Here is a 21,878-nt window from a genome sequence, read left to right as displayed (position 1 = left end):
ACCTGGCCGTCTGCCGTGTTGTTGGGCTGTGGGCTGCCTGCGTCTTTCCTCACTCTTGCCCAGCTTCCTTCCCACGCCGAAAAATTCCTCTTCGTTATGCTGAGCAGTCGGCAGCCTTACCCTGAGCAGGAAGCAGGCTACAGGCCTACTACTGCATATCCACAAACCGCATTAAATGGCTCTGCTGAAGGGAAGAAGGGCCATAAATGCCGATTCTGGACTCGAGAATCAAATCAAGCACAAAATCAAGAATAAGTCTTCAACTTAGTTTTTTCTCTTACATATCCTGGTCAAAAAATTTAAGGCAAGGTTCCTTCAGTCTCTGTAAGACAACAGGACAGTAAAAATAAGAAGAAAAAATCCTTCTGTCAGAATGGCAAAGCAGGTGGAGGTTATGATCGCCTCCTCCCATGGCCACATCACATTTACAGCCCAGTGGGAGCACAGCCATCGTTGAGAACCACCTGGAGACTAGCCGAACAGAATTCCCATAGCTACAGATACAGAGAAGCCACAGTGAGATGGGTAGGAAGGGAGGAGATGCAGAACCAGCAGTTCCTACACCCTCAGTGTGGCTGTTACGAATTGGGAAGATTTCTCTCAGGCAGGGGTCGCCTCTGAGGAGTGAGGGGTCACCTGGGACCCCAGCCCAGGGCACCAGTGTTAGGAAGAGGGGTCCCCATAGCATCTGGCTGTGAAAAACAGCCGGGATTGCGCCCAAGAAAAACAAAGGGCTGCTCATAAATGCCCCATGCACAGACTCACTCACACACTCACTCGATCCAAGCTTCAGCACAGGGGCAGCAGCTCCGAAAGCATCAGAAACATATGGGGAGGAAATGAATCGACTAACTGCAGGGTGCGGGCTGGAGGGGCAGGGGCTGGAACAACTCTCAACTCTTTCTGGGGACATTTTATTCAAAAGCAGCAGAATACAATGTTTCTCAAGCCCTCATGGAAATGTTCCAGAACAGACCAAGTGTTAGGTCACAAAACAAGTCTCAATACATTTAAGAAGATTTAAATCATATCAAGTGTCTTCTCTGATCAAAACAGTATGAAACTAGAAACCAAATACAAAAACACTGAAAAACACAAACGTGGAGGCTGAACAACAAGCTCTCAAACAATGACCGGGTCAGCAACACGATGAAGGGAGAGATCGAAAGGCGCCTTGAGACAAGTGAAAATGAAACCCAGCGACCCAAAACCTACGGGACCCAGCAGCAGCAATTCTAAGAGGGGACTTATAGCAATACAGACCCACCTCATGAAATTTTTTTTTTAAATCTTAATCTAACCCTACACCTAAAGGAACTGGAAAAAGAACAAAGCCCAACATGAGTGGAAGTACAGAAATAATAAAGATCAGAGTGGAAATAAAAGAAATAGAGTCTAAAAAACAACAGAAAAGATCAATGAAACCCAGAGCAAGTTCCTTGAAAAAATAAACAAAATTGATAAACCTTTAACCAGACTCATCAAAAAAATAGAGTCCAAATAAAATCAGAAATGAAACAGGAAAAATGACAACTGACACCGAAATACAAAGAATTTTAAGGAAATACTCCACAATTATATGCCAACAAGTTGGACAACCTGGAAGAAATGGACAAATTCCTAGAAACATACAGTCTTCCAAGACTGAATCAGCAAGAAACCAAAAATCTGAAAAGACCCGTAACTACTAACAAAATCAAGTCAGTAATCAAAAGACTCCCAACAAACAAAAATCCTGGGCCAGTGGCTTCACAGCTGAATGTTACCAAAAGTCAAAGAAGAATTAACACCTATCCTTCTCAAACTATTCCAAAGTCTAAGAGGAGAGAAGGCTCTGAAACTCATTTTACAAGGCCAGTATTACCCTGATACCAAAACCAGACAAAGACACTCCAAAAAACAGAGAATTACAAGTCAATATCCCCGATGAACATACAAGAGGGACCCCAAAAAACTGGAATTATCTTCTGGAGGGCAGGCCTCTTGAAGTACAGGTACCCCCCGCTAGGTGAGTGTTCTAGGAACCCTCTGTATCAGTGTGCCAGTAGGCATTGTTGTGAGAGGCTGCGTTCGGCTTCAGTGAATTATTTTTTGGAAGACTCTTTGAATGCATTTGCCCATCTCGTGATGGGTGATTGATAACTTTTTTAAATTTGTTATTTTTTTAAGACTTTTAAAATTTATTTTTAGAGAGAGTGGAAGGGAGAAACAGAAGTAGAGAAACACTGATGTGTGAGAGAAACATCAATGGGTTGCCTTTTAGCCTGTATCCTAGGCATGTGCCCTGACTGGGAATTGAACCAGCAACCTTTTGGTTTGCAGGCTGGTGCTCAATCTACTGAGCCACACCAGCCAAGGCTCATGATGAGTGATTTAAAAGCACACCTGCCCACACTGTGCCGAGTGTTCAGCAATTTTTGACCAAAAACAGCATGATCCCTGCCCCACCCTCCCTATTCACCTGATCTCGCCCTGAGAGACTTTTTTTGTTTCCCCAGATGAAAAATTTCCTCAAAGGGAAACGTTCTGCTGATGTGGAAAGGTAAAACAAAAAATAGCAGAAGCTCTAAAAGGCATCAAAATCAACAAGTTTAAAAACTTTTGAAACAAGTGCTGGTGAGGATGTGAAGAAAAGAGAACCCTAGTGCACTGTTGGTGGAAATGCAGACTGGTGCCACCACTGTGGAAAATAGTATGGAATTTCCTCAAAAAACTAAAACTGGAACTGCCTTTTGACCCAGTGGTTCCACTGCTGGGAATATACTCTAAAAATCCAAAACACCAATTCAAGAGAACCTATGCACCCCAGTGTTCATAGCAGCACTAGTAACAATAGCCAAGTGCTGGAAACAGCCTAAGTAAATGAGTGAATAAAAAAGCTATGGTACATTTACACAATGGAACACTACCCAGCAGAAAGAAAGAAGGAGCTCCCACCTTTCACAAAAGCATGGATGGAACTGGAAAATATGCCAAGTGAAATAAGCCAGTTGGTGAAAGACAAATACCATACGATCTCACCTATAAGAGAAACCTAATGAACAAAATAGAACCAGAGGCATGGAAACGGGAAACAGACTGACAGCAACCAGAGGGGAGAGGGGATGGGGACAGGGTGAAAAGAAGGGGAAGGGTCTAGTCAAAGAACATGTATGAATGATCCATGGACATAGACAACAGGGTGGGGAATGACTGTAGGAGCGGAGAGTGGGCTGGGCTGAGGAGGGAAAAGGGGGAAAAATTGGGACATCTGTAATAGAACAACAATAACATGTTTTTAAGAAACTTTTCACTGATTAGCATATTTCACTTAACTTAATATTCTCCAGTTCTATCTACCCATGAATAGAACTGGAGAATATTAAACCACCACTTTTATTAAACATGTTATTAGAAGTCCAACCCAAAGTAATGAGACAAGAAAAATAAATAAAACACATCCAACTTGGAAAAACAGTAGGTCTATCTTATGTGCAGATAACATAATACAACATACAGAGAACTCTAAAGATTCTACAGAAAAGCTATTAGAACTGATAAATGAATTCAGTAAAATAGAATACAAAATTAATTTTCAAAAATTGGTTGCATTTTTATACACTAAAAATGAACTTTCACAAAGAGAGATTAAGAAAACAGTCCCATTTTCAATTGCATCATAAAGAATAAAATTCCTAGGAATATGTTTAACCAAAGGAGATAAAGACTGGTACTTAAAAAGCTACAGGACATTGAAGAAAGCAACTGAAGAAGATACAAATCAAGGTAATTATGTACTGTGCTCATAGACAAGAAGAACTGACATCGTTAAAATGTCCATATTACCCACAGCAAGCAACAGATTCAATGTAATCTCTATCAAAATACCAATGGCCTTTTTCACCAAACTAGAACAAACCTAAAATTTATATGGAACCACAAGAGGCCTTAAATAGCAAAAGCAATATTGAAAAAGAACAAAGTCAGAGGGATCATGCTCCTGATATCAAACTATATTACAAGGCTATAGTAATCAAAACAGCATGTTACTTGCATAAAATAAGACAAATAGGTCAATGGAACAGAAAAGAGAGCCCAGGAATAAACTCAAAAATGAAGCAAGAAAAAACAATGAAGTAAAGACAGTCTCTTCAATAAATGGTGTTGGGCAAACTAGACAGATACAAGCAAAAAGAAAAAAGAGAGAGAAACTAGACCACTTCCTCAAACCATATACAAAACTAAATTCAAAATAGGTTAAAGACTTAAATGTAAGACCGGAACCCATAAAACTCCTACAAGACGACACAGGCAGTAAACTCTGTGACATCACTCCTCATGATATCCTTTTGGATATCTCTGCCCAGGCAAGGGAAACAAAAGCAAAAAGTAAACAGATGGGACTATGTCAAACTAAAATGTTTGCACAGTGAAGGACCATCAAGGAAATGAAAAGGCTACCTACTGAATGGGAGAAGGTATTTTCCAATGAGACACCCAATAAAGGGTTAATACCCAAAATATATAAGGAACTCATACAACTTAACACTAAAAAATTTTTTATTTAAAAAAGGACAGTGGACCTAAGTAGACATTTCTTCAAAAAAGGACACATAGATGGCTAACAGGAATGCGAAAGGTGATCAGCATCACTAATCATCAGGGGTATACAAATGAAAACCGCACTAACATGTTGTGTCACACCTGTCAGAGTGGCTATCATCAATAAATCAACAAACAGTAAGTGTCGGTGAGGATGTGGAGAAAAGAGAGCCCGAACACATCGGTGGTGAGATTGTAAATTGGTGCAGCCATTATGGAAAACAGTATGGAGGGTCCTCAAAAAATTAAAAATAGAACTACCATATGACCCAGCAATTCCATTTCTGGGTATTTATCTGAGAACAAAAAAAATGCTAATTCAAAATATATATGTGCCCCTATGTTCATTGCACCATTATTTACAACAGCCAAGATATAGAAGCAACCTAAGTGTCCATCCATAGATGAGCAGATAGAAAAGACGTGTTACATACATACAATGGAATACTACTCAGCCATAAAAAGAATGAAACCGTACCATTTGTAACAACATGGACGGACCTAGAGGGTATTGTGCTGAGTGAAATAAGTCAGGAAGATTTCACCTATATGATTTCACTTATATGCGGAATCCAAAAAACAAAATAGATCAACAAACAAAACAGAAGTTTCAGAGAACTGATGGTCCCCAGATGGAAGAGTTGGGGAGACTGATAACAAATGTGAAAGGGATTAAGAAGTCCAAATTGCCAGTTATAAAAATAGTCATAGGGATGTAAAGTACAGCATAGGGAATAGAGTCAACAATATGATTATATACGGTGTCAGATGGATACTAGACTTATTGGGGGGATGACTTCATAAGCTATATAAATGTCTAATCACGATGTTGTAAAAATAAGATAATAAAATTATACGGACACACATTGCATTGTGATTACTTTGACGGTTAATTTTGTGTCAACTAGACTTGGCTAAGGGATGTCCAGATAGCTAATAAAATAATATTTGTAGGGGAGTTCATTTCTGGAAGAGATTAGCCTTTGAGTTAGTAGACCGAGTAAGCAGTGTGGGCAGGTGTCAGCCCATCCAACCAGTGGAGGGTCCAAACAAAAGAAGATGGTCGAGAAAGGGCAAATTCTCCCTTTTTTCTTAAAGTGAGACCTCTCTCTCTCCTGTCCTTGACATCAGAGACTGGTTCTCAGACCTGTGACTTGGGACTGAATAATACCACTGGTTTTCCCAGTTCTCCAGCTACAGCATGTAGGCGGCATGCTGGGGGACTTCCCAGCCTCCATCACTGCATGAGCCAATTCCCATAATAAGTCTCCACTTATGTGAGACAATATATTCCATTTCTATTTCTCTGGAGAAACATGGATGGATACACATTACTGACGTTAAAAATAAAAGTTGTTTTACTAGCAAAAATGGATTCATTGAGGAATAGCAGAGAATTGCAATTCAAGACACGTGAACTATGACAATACCAAAGTCTAAAGAACAAAGAGGAACTTTCTTGTGTGAAGGAAACGGGAAGTTGGGAGAAAGTTTTCTAAATCGGGGGTCACCAATCCCCTGGCCATGGACCAGTACCAGTCCACAGTCTGTTAGGGACCCGGTGCACAGCAGGAGGTGAGCAGCAAAGCTTCAATGGCATTAACACCTGAGCTCCTGTCCCACCCCACCCCCCGCCCCACACCACATCAGTGGAAAAATTGTCTTTCACAAAAACTGTTCCAGATGCCAAAAAGTTTGGGGACCACAGTAACAGTCTATTGGAGAGAACTGGAAGTTCAAAGTCTAGTGGCTTTTCATTGGCTGGGTTGCGACAATGTCTCATTGGCTGGACAGTTTCTGGGGCAGGAGAAAATCCTCCTCCTGCTGGGTAGAAAACATCTTCCTGTTGGAGATGCAGGGCGTGTCTCTACCTGTTTGGGGCAACCAATGACGAGTGGTAGGGTGGGAGAGTTCCCCTACAGGCCCTTCTGACCCCAATTTTGGTTGAGGTCTCCTTTATTAATTTTAACAATTTCATGCCTTGGCTCATGTTGTACCTTAGCCTAGCCTGTCTTTTCCCTATGTCTCCTTCCTCTTCTTGAGCTTCCCCCTTTAATCTTGGCCCAGATAACATCCCCCTCCTTCAGGGAGCCTTCCCAGGTTGCCACAGCCCACACCAACCCCTGGTGTTTGAATTGGTGTTAGGCTTGGGTGTCATGGATTATTTATTTATTTCTCCCCCAAATGAATTAGACCTGATTTTCTCTGCTAGCCAAGTTATAAAGTTCTCTGGATCAGAAGGACCGGTCTTACACATCTCCCATTACGTGAAACTTATTCCCCTGTACGGCAATAGTGGGGGGTTAATAGTTGTTCACTGGCTCCATTAACAGGAGCCACTTACCTGCACCCTCTCCCCTCATTGTTTGGAATGTCAAGGGGGCCTTGACGGTTCTGATAGAGACAAGGAATAATGAATCCTCCAGCCAGGGATTGAGGAGGGTGTCATTACCTTCAGCCAGGCTTTGTCCTCAACTCTTCAGGTCCTCAAATTTGATTTTATTAGCTCACCCTGAAAGAAGCTCAAGGCAAACGACTCCAACACAATTAATAATGAGATCGATTTGTATCCCAGAAATAGGGTGCCCGCCTTTGCTTAGAAACCCTTCTGGAAGCCTTTCCCGCCTTGCAGACGTGAGCGCCCGCGGTCCCAGCCGGTCCCCCGCAGCCCCACTCCGTTGTGTGAGCGCGCGGGCCAGACCCGCACCCGCACCCGCACCCGCACCCCCCCCCCGCCCGGGGCCCGGCCGCGGGCGCGTCACCCCCGCGCATCCGCGTGGCACGCGCTCGCCACCTAGAACGCCCCTGCGAGGCCCGGCTCCTCCGGGCGACCCCGCGCGCGCCCCGCCGACCCCCGGCCCCCCGGCACGTGCCCCGCGCCCCGCGCCCCGCGCCCCGCCGGCGGCGGCTGGGGGAAGGCCCGCCGCCATCTTGCCCCACAGGAGCCTCACCATGGCGCCCGGGCTCCTGAGCGCGGCGCTGCTGGTCCTGGGGGTCGCGGTCGTGTACGCGGAGCAGCCCTCGTTCTCGGAAAGGGGCCGGCGCGGCCCCTCGCGGGAGCAGGCCGCAGGTCCCGGGTGGCCGGGGGCCCGGCGAGGGGGGCTCGGGCCGCAGAGGGGGCACCCGGCCCCGAGAAAGGAGAGGCCGGACGCGAAGGGCAGTGTCTGTTCATTCCTTTCCTCGGACCACAGCCTCCCCTGCCTTCCCCGCTTCTACGCCTTTGGTTCTGGGTCCCTCCTTTTCCGTCGCTCCAACTACCTTCAAAAATGGACAGACCTAAGCGGTCCCGTTATAACCAGGGCGATAGCAGTAGCGACAGTGGAAACGCCAGGCGCTCGTGTGGCGCGTCCGAGCGTGCGCCCCGGCCCCGTGCGCTCGGGCCTGCCGGTCCCATTTCACAGACCAGAAATTCCCCGCACTCCGGGGCCGAGTTAGGGCTACGGGGGACCTTTTCACACTACAGTGGAGAAAAACTAACCCGACAAGTTAAATGGCAAGTATTGGAACTTGTAGCTCTTGATCCACCAGTTCCAGGTTCTTAAATTGCCATTTCACACGGGAAAGAGCATAAAACGCGGCCAGAGAAACATTTCTTTAGAGTTTTAAAATTACTGAATTATGTTGATGTGTTTCTATTTGCAAGCAATCAATGAAGGCATGTTTACCTTAACTCTTTTTTCTCCCTCAAAATAGGGGCGTGCCTTAGGTATCAGTTTTTAAAATAGGAATTTAAAAGATTAGATTAATACATTAACGTTAGGAAGTAATGCACATTACCAGGTGTTCAGTCTGAATAATGTATCATTTTATTTTTAGATTGCGGAACGGCACCCCTCGCGGACACGTTGAAAGGGTCTCGGATTATAGGGGGCAGGGACGCTCAGGCCGGCGCGTGGCCGTGGATAGTTAGCCTGCAGATTCAGTCCGGAGGAGTCCTCAGTCACGTGTGTGGGGGCAGCTTAGTGAAGGACAGCTGGGTCCTCACAGCTGCCCACTGCGTTAGGGACACTAGGTAAGTCTTCAGAACACAACGGTCTTACTCTCTTAGGGCGTATTTTAAAGTGGTGGAGAAACATTTGTCTTAATCATGTTTATTAGGCTGTATGTTTTTGTAAGGGCCCGTTATGCCTTATATGTACTACACCGAATATCTTTTTGAAATGAATCCTGTAAGTCAGAGGTCAACAAACATTTTCTCTAAAGACATTTTGTGTAAATATTTTAGGCTTTGCAGACCGTACGGTCTCTGCCACAAGCCTTCAACTCTGCAACTGTGGAACCAAAGTGGTCACAGACAATACATAATCAAATGAGTGTGCTGTGACCCAATAAAACTTCATTTATGAACACTGAAATTTGAACAAAATACTCTTTTATCACTTTGGGTTTACCCTAACCATTTACAAGTACAAAAAAACCATTCTTTATTAGCTGTGTAAAAATGGGAGGCGGTCCAGATTTGTCTTGTGGGTTGGAGTTTGTTGGACCAGCCTTTAAGTAATGCAACTTTCTTTTAGCTTTTAAAATTATTGCATTGTAACCATGTCTTTGTGTTTCTCACCATTAGATCATTAGTTATTTGAAGACAAGGACTGTGTGTTTTATTTTATATTCTTGGCACTAATATAGGACGTGGCCTCTTTATAGGAGACAGAGTGAATGGTGATTGAATCTACGGGTGAGGTCAGTCTTGGGTAACAGGGTTTACCCCAGTTACACTGGGACTTCTCGACCCTCCTAACCGTTGAACGTGAAGTGCTAAGAAAAATCCTTGCGAAACCATGGTACCTGTCATACAGTCTCCCTTTAGTCTTTAATTTTTAAGACAACAGCTGTCTTAGAGAAGAATGAAAAGTCTTTAGGAGGAACTCACACTTCAAAATTCAGCTGAGGGCAACTGGCCTGATGCCTAGGTTCTAATAGGTGTACTGTATTTTGAAAGCATGGATTTCGGTTCTATCAATTGGCCTTTGGGGAGCAGAGATTAGAAAAATGGGCAGATACTAAGGTATAAATCAAGGGTACAGAAAGAGGTGTAGAAGAAAAATGTCATAGTTAGGAACCAGTTCTTTCAGGTGTGGGTGTTTTACAACTGTTTTCTAACATGCTATCTTTAAAAACTGCTTTTCTCCAGCTTTCAAACCTTAAACCAAGCGGGGAAAGGCCTGCTCGGTACGGTTTGAAAATTCTTGGAAAAGCTCTTCTTGCTTACAAAGTCCTCACACTGTGCCACACGGTAGGGAGGTCTGCATCCTAGTCCTCCTCTGACACCATAGCACAGTGGCTTCAAGATTCCGAAACCTACTAGATGTAGGACCCTGGTCAAACGATACAGCTTTGTTATATTGTCAGAGAATCTTAGAGTTCAAACGGCCGTTTTAAACGTCTAGTTCTTTCCTCTGTCCTGTAAAGGAATCCTTCTTACAATATTGAAGTAGAGGGCTCTCTAGTCTGAAATAATTACCACTTTGCCCCCGTCAGTGTGACTCAGTTGGCTGGAGCGTCGTCCTGTAGCCAAAAGGTTGTGGTTTTTACTCCTGGTCAGGGCACGGGTTTGAGTTGCAGCTTCAGTCTCCAGTCCAGGCACATATGACCCCCGGTACAGGTGAACCGGGGGGAGGGGGGTGGGGCACAACCGACCGATGCTCTTCTCTCGCATCGGTGTTTCTCTCTCTCCCTCTCTCTAAAAGCAATGAAAAAATGTCCTCGGGTGAGGATAAAAAAATTATTGCTTCAATGTACTGAGCCGGGCATTTTCTCATATGTAATTTCCACTAATCTTTACAACCACTCTTCGCTGTGGGGAGACCCTGAGACTCGAGCACTCCTAAGTACCTTGCTCACGGTTCCAGGGCTGGAAAGCAACAAAATCGGATCAGATCCGAGTGTGTCAGAGTGAAAACCCACCCACGTAACTATAAGTGCTTCGTGTGGATGTCCACCTGAAACACCTCTGTGACGAGGAGCTGCTACGGTGGGAGACTCTCGTTTCCGTTCCCGACAGCTGCAGTTCCTAGACAGTTCCTAGAAAGCTTTTCCTTATGTTGAACTAAGAGTCTTGGTTTTCTTTCTGTCTTCTGAAACCTAACTCCTCTTCCAAGCATTTGAAGATGACATTCATATTCCACTTAACATTTCCAAAGACTGAATGTTGTTGAATGTTGTTTTTACCCCTTTACTCAACAAACATTTACTGAATATCCTAGGGACTGGGCTAGGTTCTAAGAAAGTAGACGTTACTGAGGCACAGCCTTACTTTTCCGGAGTTTCCTCCCATCTCGGAGGACTAATGACGCCCCCTTCTGTTCCTCATCTCCCTTATTTCCTAAACCCTGTGTGGTGGGGACACCGGCCCACAGTGTCTGTGGCGTTGTGGCTGAGACGAGACAAATTCAAAAGGACTATCGAGTCCTGTGAAGGAAAAGGGACAGCACAGCCACTCTTGAGAACGCCCCAACCCTTTGCCTTGACAGCTTTTATTGCTTTCCTGGGCACATCACATTGAGGATGGTCCTCACTTACTATGCACAGGTTCACTTTAGGTGGCTACCTTTTACAGAAAGCAGAGGAAGTTGCTAATTACATCAAAAAAGAAGGATATTTATAAATGTAAAGTGAAAAGTGGTTGAACTGTTTATACTTGTTCTTGGAGGGTTTAGCATAGATTTTAGGAAGTCACTTTAAAGATATGCAGTAAACGTTTGCTGCCTCACTTCAGGGTGAGGGAGTGTTAGCAAAAGCAAGTCTCACAGCGGCCTAGGTACAATGCAGGCCTGATTCCCCACGGGAGAACCTGTCCGTGGGTGTGGGTCCTGTGTTCCAGACCTCGCTTTCCACTGGCCTCTCCGAGTGGGAGCTGGGCCACGCCACATAGAAGGGTCTCCTGTACCTGTGCACCAGTGATCCCTTATTCCCTCTTAGAACAACCGCTTACCAAAGACCTGCTTTGACATTAGATACTGTCTAAGGATGTTACATATAATTCTGTATTTAAAAGCCCTCCCACTAATCCTCTGAGACACCGATTATTATTTCCACTTTACTGACGCAGATCTTGGCCATCAGGATCCTGTGTTGTGGCAGCAATAGACAAATACACGGGGACTACAGAAATCCTGTGGAAAAAAAGAGATGGCATGGCCACTCTCTAAGTGAGAGAGGGCGAGAGGGCTAGGCAGAGCCCAGGAGAGAGAGCCGACCCCCGCCTGGACAGGCTTTTACTGCTTTTCTGGGCACATTACATGGAGGATGGTCCTCATTTACTATGCACAGGTTCACTGTAGGTGATCACCTTTTACAGACAACAAAGGAAAGAATGCTGCTAATTACTTCAGAGAGAAGGATGTTACAGCTCAAGGGGGAAAGTGGTTGAACTGGTTACACTCCATACTTGGGAGGTTTAGCACAGACTTTAGAGAGTTCAAGATACTCAGTAAACATTTGTTGCCTCAATCCAGGGTGAGGGAGTTTTAGCAAAAGCAAGTCTCATAGCAGCCTAGGTACAATGCAGGCCTGATTCCCCAAGGGAGAACCTGTCCGTGGGTGTGGGTCCTGCCCGCCAACCTCGCTCCCCGCTGGTTTTTCTGAGTGGGGGCCGGGCCACATTTCCTATGTGTGGAATGGTTCCCCATACTTTGCACTTAAGGAATCCAGAAATTAGAGAGAGTTGGTAACTTGTCCAAGATCACATTGCTGTTAAGTGGCAGCCCACCAATTTAAACCCAGGTCTCAAAAACTGTACTGTTTCATTATATCTCATTGTCTCTAGTATTTTTCAATTTCTTCCTCTTGTTTCTTCCTACAGCCTTCAGACATGTTTGGGTCATCTCACTGTTATTTATAAACAAACAACAAAACCTACTTGTTCTGTCCTTCCCTTCACTGTTAGACTCCTTGAAAGAGAGATTCCCTTTTGCCTCATCTGCACTGACTCATAAAATCCCAACTGCAGTCTGATTCTATGGCCAAAACACAGTCTGCCTTAAAATCCCCTCCATGCCAAACCCAACGGCCTGCTCAGCCCCCACCCTCTTTGGTCCCTGTGACACTCGACAAAGTTGATTGCTGCTCTCCCAACTGTCCTTCCTCCCGGTTCCTAAGACAGCGCTGTACCTTTCTTCCCTTTTCTCCACTTCCTTAGTAAGTCTTTGTCATCCTTTAAATGGCAATACTATTTTCTAGAGTTCCACGTTCCATCCTCTAGCCCTACGACCTGCTCTCTCCTTCTCCTTAGCTCATTGCTTGGCTGCTTTCACCCGCCTCACTGCTGTAACTGCCCTCCTGAGTGTGAAGTCCCGGCCACCGTGGCTGCGTTTTGCATTCTCTAACCACCAGTGATGTTAAACATCTCTCCACTCACTTACTGCCCATTTGTGTATCTTCTTTGGAGAAATGTCTTTTCAAGTCCTTTGCTCATTATTTAATTGGGCTGTTTGGGTTTTGTTGTTGTTGTTGTTAGGTTGTAGGAGTGTGTGTTTTATGTATTCTGGCCATTAATCCCTTATCACATGTGTTTTCCAGATAGTTTCTCTTCTTCTGTGGGTTGTTTTTTTACTCTCTTGATAGTGTCCTTTGATGCATAAAAGTTTTAAATGTTTTTAAAAATTGATGTATAGATGATACACAATATTCTGTTAGTTTCAGTTGTATATCACACTGATTGATATTTATACACATTAAGAAATGATCCCCACAATAAGTCTGGTTACCATCTATCACCCAAGTTATTACAATATCATTGCTGTATTCCTTATCTTGTATATTATATCCCCATGATTTATTTATTTTATAACTGGAAGTTTGTACCTCTTACTTTTTTTTATCCTCGTCTGAGGACATTTTTTTCATTGCTTTTAAAGAGAGAGAGAGGAAGGAAGAGAAACATTGATGCAAGAGAGAAGCATCAGTTGGTTGCCTCCTGTGTGCATCGGGACCAGGGATCAAACCCACAACCTAGGTATGTGCCCTGACTGGGAATTGAACCCATGACCTTTTGACATGGGACAATGCTCCAACCAACCAAGAGCCACACTGGCCAGGGCGAAGGTTGTAGCTCTTAACCCTCTTCACCTATTCTTCCTGCACTCCCCGTCCTCCCCACTCTGGGCACCACCTGCTGTTTCCTGTATCTGTAAGTCTGTCTTGTTTGTTTGTTTGTTTGTTTGTAAGTTTTTAATTTTGATGAAGTCCAATTTATCAGTTTTTTTGTTTCTGTGATTTTAGTGTCATATCCAAGAAATCACTGCCAAATCCAACATCATGAAGGTTTCCTCCTGTATTTTTTTCTAAGAGTTTTTATCATTTTACTCTTATATGTAGGCCGTTATCTATTTTGAGTTCATGTGTGCATATGGTGTAAGGTAAGGGTCCATCTTCATTCGTTTGAATGTAGATATCCAGTTTCCTTGGCACAGTTTACTAAAGGCCCCTCCATTCCCCCACTGCACTGCCTCGGCAGCCTTGGGGGGAGTCAGCTGACCACACGTGCAAAGGGCACATCTCTGGGTGCTCTGTGCTTTCCCTGGGCTTTACACCGACCTGTGTCAGCTCCACGCTGCCCAGGTTACTGGAGCTCTGTGTTGAGTCTTGAAATCAGGAACGGTGTGTCCTCCAACTTCATTCTTCTTTTTCAAGATTACTTTGGCTACTAGGGGGTCCCCTGATATTCTATATAAATTTTAGGATAGGTTTTTCTACTTTTGCAAAGAACGTCTCTGGGATTTTTCCTAGGGGTTACACCGAATCTGTACGGAGCGCTTTGGGTAGCGCGGTCATCCTAACGACAGCAAGTCTTTCGAACCATGAATGTGAGGTGTCTCTCCTTTCATTTCTGCAGCCTTTAATTCCTTTCAGCAATATTTTGTAGTTTTCAGTGTATACCATCTCGTTTTAATCTTATGGTCTGAATATAAATTGAAGTAAATAATATAAATTCACTTGGGAAAGAAAAGAAACATCCTTATTTCAAAGTGGCTTAAAGCAGAGTCAGACACAACACAACTTCTCCAGGCTCCCGGAGCACACCGCCAAGCCCTCGTCCGCCTGTGCCGCCCACAGCGCACCAGTGACTGTGTCTCTCGGACTCCCGCCTGTGCTGAGCTTGGTCCTCAGACATGCACACTCGAGTGCACGTGCACACTCGCACTTTTCGCATCTGAAGGGTAGAAAGGAATTCCATCATTTGTAAACAACCATGTGAAAAGTAAAAGTCCTTCCTTCCTGATCCAATTTACAGGTGTAACAACTGTAAAATGCTTGAGTTTTAATTGTTGATTTTTGACCTACAGAACATCTTTTGGTTTGATTTTTGGGTTTTTTCCCTCCTTTTGCCTGTTTTTAGTTTAAGACTGTCAAGAGCCATTATATATGTAAATATAAATATATATATATTTACATAATAATATTTTTAAATTGATTTTAGAGAGAGTGAGAGAAAGGGAGGAGGGAAGGAGGGAGGGAGGAGGACACGGGGAGACGGGGAGGGGGAGAGAGGGAGAGAAATTTGTTGTTCCACTTACGTGTGCGTTCATCGGTAGCTACTTGGGCCCTGACCAGGGATCAAACCTGCAAACCTGGTGTACTGGGACAACACTCTAACCAGCTGAGCTACCTGGCCAGGGCTCCCATTAGTTGCTTGTTTTTATCTTTAGTGTCATCCTTTCTCATGTTGATGTTATGTATGCACCTATATTTTCTTTCTGATTTCATTTTTATAATTTTTACACTAGTCGAATATCCAAATGTTTCATTCCAAAATTTTAAAACTGTACCCAAGCAGAGGGAATAGTTTAGTGAACTCCCATATGCCAATCGTCCAGTTTCGAGTTATCATCTCATGCCTGATGCTTCATCGTCATCCTCACCAGCTCCCCCTCCAATTATTTTGAAGCAAATCTCAGACATACCACAATGCACCTCTAAAAGTTAGGAAGTTTTGTCTTATATAAAACTTATATAAGCACAAAAAATATTTGTGCTTATATATTTAATCCATTTTGAGTTTATTTCAGTGTTTAGTGTTTTTCAAAGATTTATTTAACTTCTCAAACTAGTTAGTTAGCTAGTTATCCCAATAGCATTTACTGAGTAACCCATGCTGTGTCCACTGGTAAGAAGTGCTGCCTTAGTCACATAAATTCTCTGATTCTGTTGCTGGACTTTCTGTCCCATAGATCTTTTCCTCTTCCCTACATCTTGATATCTAGGTTTTCATTTGATGTGACTTTATGTCACATAAAAGTAAGATTAAAGTTTTTGTTATTAATGAACACAAGAAAAACAAAAAGTAGTGGGAGATTAAGAATATTTACTTAGATAAAAATGTTTATTATAAAAACATTTACTTTCTTTTAGAGATCCTTTAATATGGAGAGTTGTGCTTGGAACTAATAATATAGCTGGGCATCATCCACACACCAAGATCATAAAAGTTAAAGCAATCATCGTCCACCCATACTTCGATGTGCAAACTTATGTAAATGATATTGCACTCTTCCATTTAAAAAAAGAAGTGAGGTATAATAACTATATTCGGCCTATCTGTCTACCTTTTGATGTCTTCCAAAACCTGGATCAACAGACCAAGTGTTTTATAGGCGGCTGGGGAAGAACAAAAGAAGAAGGTAATTATAGTCTGGATTTTATTGATACAATTTTTTTCTGGTTAGTGGAGAGGGTGAATCCTTTTATACATTTCTTTATCTCTTTGTATTATGAGTTTGGACAATAGGCCTTTAAAAACCAGTGAAAAGAAAATGTCTTTTTTTTACTTTTTTTTTAATTGAACTTATTGAGGTGACATTGGTTAATAAAATTAGGGTTTCAGGTATATAGGTCTATAATACATCATCTGTATATTGTACTGTGTGTTCACCACCCCAAGTTAAGTCCCCTTCCATCACCATTCATCCCTCTTTTACCTTCTACCTCCCCGCACTTCCTTCCCTCTGGCAGTCACCACTCTGTTGTCTGTGTCCGTGAGTCTTGTTTTCTTTGCCTAATCCCTTAGGCTTCTCACACAGCCAGCCCCCATTCCCTCCCCTCTGACAGCCTAAGCTGTCAGAGGGGAGTCTGTTTTCTGTATTCATGAGTCTGTCTCCACTTTGTTAGTTGATTTTTTTTTTTATTAGATTCCACATATGAGTGAAATCACATGGTACTTGTCTTTCTCTGACTGGCTTGTTTCATTTAGCATGTTGTTTTCTCCAGGTCCATCCATGCTGTCACAAAAGGTAAGATTTCCTTCTTTTTTACAACTGAGTAGTATTCCACTGTGTAAATGTACCACAGCTTTTTTATCCATTCATTTACTAATGGGCACGTGGGCTGCTTCCAAATCTTGGCTGTTGTAAATAACGCTCCAATGAACATAGGGGCGCCTATATTCTTTCAAATTAGTGTTTTCAGGTTCTTTGGTTGTATTCTCAGAAGTGGAACCACTGGGTCAGAAGGCAGTGCCATTTTTATTTTTTTGAGGTAACTCTGTATTACACTCCACAATGGCTGCACCAGTCTGCATTCCCACCGACAGTACACAAGGGTTCCCTTTTCTCCACATCCTTGTCAGCACCTGTTGTTTGTTGATTTATTGATGATAGCCATTCTGACAGGTGTGAAGTAATATCTCATTGTGGTTTTATTTTGCATTTCTCTGATGACTGGTGACAATGAGCATCTTTTCATATGTCTATTGGCCATCTGTATGTCCTCTCTGGAGAAGTGTCTGTTCCGGGCTTTTGCCCATTTCTTAATTGGACTGTTTGGTTTTTTGGTGTTGAGTTTTGCAAGTTTCTTACACATTGTAGATATTAAGCTCTTATCACATGTATTGGCCAATGTGTTCTCCCATTTCTGTGGGCTGTCTTTTCATTTGGTTGATGATTTCCTTTGCTGTGCAAAACTTTTTAGTTTGATGTAGTCCATTTGTTTTTTTTCTGTTTCCTTTGCCCAAGGCAATATACCAGAAAAAGTTGTGCTGTAATGAATGTTCAAGATTTTACTGCCTATGTTTTATCTAGGATTTTTATGGTTTCAATTCTAACATTTAAGTATTTAATCCATTTTTAGTTTATTCTTGTGTATAGTATAATAGGTGGTCTAGTTTCATTTTTTTGCACATATCTGTCAAATTTTCCCAGCATCATTTATTGAATAGACTATCTTTACCCCATTGTATGTTTTTGCCTCCTTTGTCAAATATTAATTGACTAAAGAGGCACAGGTTTATTTCTGGGCCCTATATCTGTTCCATTGATCTTGTCTGTGTATTTTTCTTCCCTGTGGGAGGGAGAATTATCTTCCAAAGCAGAAATAGGGACTTTCTGTGGTTATACATGCCAAGATACTCGAGCCTTTCCGAGCCTCTCAGAGAGAGTGACGGACCTAAGTGTCTCTGTCATTTCCGAGACTCACAGGGGACAGGGCCAGCGGTGTGACAGAATTGCTTATCCTAACTAGTAAGCTTCAGGCTATAAGGAATCAACTTAGTGTCCTTTTCAATTTAATGCCCTATTTAGTAGCAAACAGGTTGATTGCCATGTATTTTCTTTAATACAAAGGGGCACTAATTGTTGATTGGCTGAACTAATGGAAGAAATAAAAAAACGTAGAAAACAGTCTCTGACTTTGGTAATAAGAACAGCTATCATTTGGGAACATTAACCATGTTTCAGGCCCTGTTCTAAATAGAGACCAGCCAAAGAACATACGTGCACATATGCATAGCCCACGGACACCGACAACAATGTGGTGACGGGGGGTGGCTGGGGACAAACGGGGAGGGAATGGGGGACATCTGTAATAGTGTCAACAATAATAAATAAATAACTTTACTGTTCTTATCCTCCCAGTATTTCTATTAGGGAATTAATGTTATTATTCCCTTTTAATAGATCAAAAACTGTGGATCTTAAAGGTTGAGAAGCTGGGACTTAAATCCAGGTCTTTTTAATTCTAAAGCTGGAATATTTAAGTACTGCATTAAGTACAAACTGCTCTTGAGGTAATGAAAGTCTGATTAGCAGTATATGAGGTCAAGTGTTGAGGCTTTTTTCTATTCCTCACAGAAACTAGCCATTTCAATATTAGTGAGTTATTTGGAGAGGACAGACATAAATGTATGAAAGATTATGCATTATTGTTTTTTTCCTCTGTTAATATTGTACTTTCCAAGGGAAGTAAGGAAAGCAACATGGTATAGGGAAAAGCGCACTGGCTTTAGAATCACAGACCTAGGTCTGAGTCTCAGTCCTGCTACGTACTAGCCGAATGGCCATGGGCAATCACTGAATCTTCAACAATGAAAAATGATAGGAGCAACTACTATTTATCCTGGACAAGCATTTTAATGCATTTCTCTTTTTTTTAAGATTTTATTTATTATTTTTATTCTTAGAGAGAAGGGAAGAGAAGGAGAAAGAGAAGGAGCAAAACATCAATGTGTGATTGCCTCTCATACACTCCCTACTGGGGGCTTGGCCCGCAACCCAGGCATGTGCCCTGACTCAGAATCAAACCAGCGACCCTTTGGTTTGCAGGCGGGCACTCAATCCCTTGAGCCACACCAGCCAGGGCATGCATTTCTCATTTAACACCCATAACAATACTATGAGAAATACTATAACATGGACGAATAAACTGAGGTTTAACGAGGTTAACATGGGGGGCGCAGACAGCTAGGAGCCCACAGGTCCCAAGGCACTGCAGCCGTGCACGTGTCTCAGCTGTGGTTGTGCAGTCGCAGGCCGGCCCCCACACTGAGGACCCATCTGGAAGCAGCTCCCCCACACAGCCCAACCAAGAACCATACAGACTTTTGATGAGTGTTGAGTACCTTGTTGGAAGGAAAAACTGGCGTTGTCATTGAAAATTATCAATCAGTTGAAATCATGATATGTTAACTGCCAACTTTTCTGTAACCAACCGGAGTCAAACAGATAAAATCCCTATGTCGACAATAAGAGATAGTTGTAAGTATGGTAATTTTGTTAATGAGGATAAATGAAGAATGGCCTTTCCCAAAGTTTGAAGATAGGATAGGGTTACTTTTAGAATGTTTGAAAATAAATTCAGAGTAGAGTATGTGCCTTTGGTTGCATGCTCTTCTTGTTTAGATGTCTCTGGGAAAACCTCTTGAAACCGAGCCCTAATGCAACTTGGAAGACTTAACTGTAAACAATTGGACAGAAGAATGCACTCACCTTGTCATGATATCAGTTAAAGTTACCACTAAAACCACACATGAATCATCTGTGGATATCCAGTTGTAAAGGTGGAATGTTTTAGTGAATTTCTCAAAGCACTCAGTCCAAGAAACAGCTTCCACAAATTGGAAGTTTTTACCCACCTATTAATGAACCAGCTATTGGAAGGAAAAATGCTGATCTGTCAGGGCAACAGGAAAGAAAACAGATCTCCAAAAGGAAAACATCTGCACTTCTGAATGCCAAGCCCCATAAAAAGTTAAGTTCAGCTGTTGCTTTTGGAGGAGGAAATGCAAGGTTGATAACAGAAGAAAAAGAAGATGACAGTTTCTTATCATCTCCTAACAATTGTGTTGACGTAGGAATAACAAATGCATGGACCTTAATTTCTGACTCTCAGAGAAAATGGATTCATTCAATTATGGATGTGCTGCAAAGGCAGGGTCTCAGACCTATTTCATAGCAGATATTGGATTGGCAGTTATTTTCATGACTATAGAGGGTTACTGTGATTGTCAGGGCCAGCCCAGTGAAGGATTAAGGATGATGAATCCATCGCCGAACCTTTCCACATCAGTCAGAGAAGCTCATGCCAAGTGCCCCAGTGAACACTACAGCATTGTAGCCAACACAGGCAGAGCAAGCAGACACATGTATGGGTTTGAGTGAAAGGCCAAAAGAAATAAGAATCTCAGAAAGGAACAAATATTAAGAATGCCTTCACTGCACTCTTTTTATTTGCAATGCAGTGAAGGCATCCATTGTGAAACATCCATTGTGAAGGAAATGCCCAAACTAAGCTCTGAATATAATACTGTAATATCAAATATTCTGACTAGGATGAAAATTCCAAACTATCAGCTTTCACCAACTAAGCTCCTGGCTATAAGTAGAGGTAGAGATCAAGCTTCCCAGCAGCTGCAAACTCCACCAGAAACTACTTCCAGCTATCCGCCAAGAAAAGGGGAAGGGATGAAGAAAATGAAGTGATTTCTCCCATCCAAATCAGCAAGAATGGAAATGTTTTGTTCTCATCTAGAACAAACACAACTTGGTACACCCTCAATACAGAAAAATGAGGAGCAGCATCTACCTCTGAATGAGCCTGTAGGGAAAAAAAAAAAAACAGATAACTTATTTACCGATATAGATTAAAAATCCACTGTGAAAAATTCTGCCAGTAAATCTCTTCCTACTGAAAAACTAAGATCAGAAAAAAAGGAAATGATGATTTAGCCATAAAAAAATGAAATATCGGAACAATTATTCAAGAACACAGAGCCAGAGTTAGACATTGAAGTGAAAGTTGAAAAACAAGAGATGTCAATATTAGAAAAAGGCCAAGGTTGGATATAGAAGCAAATGGCTCTTTCACTGATGGAACAATACCAGAAAGTAACAAAATATCTCAAGAAAATGAGATTAGGAAGAAATGTGATCTCAAGAAAGAATTACTATGTTCAAGTGAAGAAGCATCACCTGGCCAGGACAGGTGAGATGGTGAGATGCTTCCAAAGGAGGCGTCACTGCCCACATTCAGATCATGGCTGGCTAGTGCCTCTGCCTCCAGAAATGCACCCGGTGAAACGGTGATTATGGTTGACTAACAAATTTCAAGAGATTCAGAAAGGTCGCATTTCCTGGAACAGGAAAACTTCAACAGATCATTGGAGGATCAGACCTAATTGCTCATAATGCTTGACAGAAACAGACTTAGAAGAGTGGTTAGAGCAGGAAATTGAGGTGCCAAATCATGTGCAAAAGAAGAGACTCTTGCTGATAATCTCTCTAGATTCAGTCCTAATATAAAAAGGAGAAGGTAATTGAGGATTTCATAAAGAAGCCACAAAAAAACACATTTCCTGTCAGGTATTACTTCCTGTTTCCTCTGGGATACATACATATAATCTATACAAGGGATTTAACTCAACAGTATTCTATGGCCTGAATTTGTTAAATAAAAGGCACAAAACTCCAAAAAAAAAAAAAGAGGTTAATATAATAAACTGCCCAAAGTTACACAGCACACTAAGTAAAGAGTCAAAATTCAAGCCCAGGTCAGCCTGCCTTAGAACTCGTTTCCATTTTATCTCATCT

At 42.5% G+C, this 21,878-nt stretch overlaps 1 protein-coding gene and 1 pseudogene across 1 annotated transcript in view; both read left to right on the top strand.

Moving 5' to 3' along the window:
* Positions 1 to 7,533: 7,533 nt before the first annotated feature.
* The window catches only part of TMPRSS12 (transmembrane serine protease 12), a 29,580-nt gene continuing 15,235 nt past the window's right edge, over positions 7,534 to 21,878 (top strand). The window contains exons 1-3 of the mRNA XM_053919765.1: positions 7,534 to 8,011; positions 8,398 to 8,593; positions 15,934 to 16,202. Of these exons, the coding sequence (XP_053775740.1) occupies positions 7,534 to 8,011; positions 8,398 to 8,593; positions 15,934 to 16,202 (943 nt within the window). The remainder of the gene's footprint in view (positions 8,012 to 8,397; positions 8,594 to 15,933; positions 16,203 to 21,878) is intronic.
* LOC112318496 (nibrin-like) lies at positions 19,579 to 21,604 on the top strand (annotated as a pseudogene).

Source organism: Desmodus rotundus, chromosome 3 (assembly GCF_022682495.2).
Source record: "Desmodus rotundus isolate HL8 chromosome 3, HLdesRot8A.1, whole genome shotgun sequence".
NCBI lineage: Eukaryota > Metazoa > Chordata > Mammalia > Chiroptera > Phyllostomidae > Desmodus > Desmodus rotundus.
Note: the sequence above shows the minus strand (reverse complement) of the source record. Positions and strands in the feature narration are given on the sequence as shown.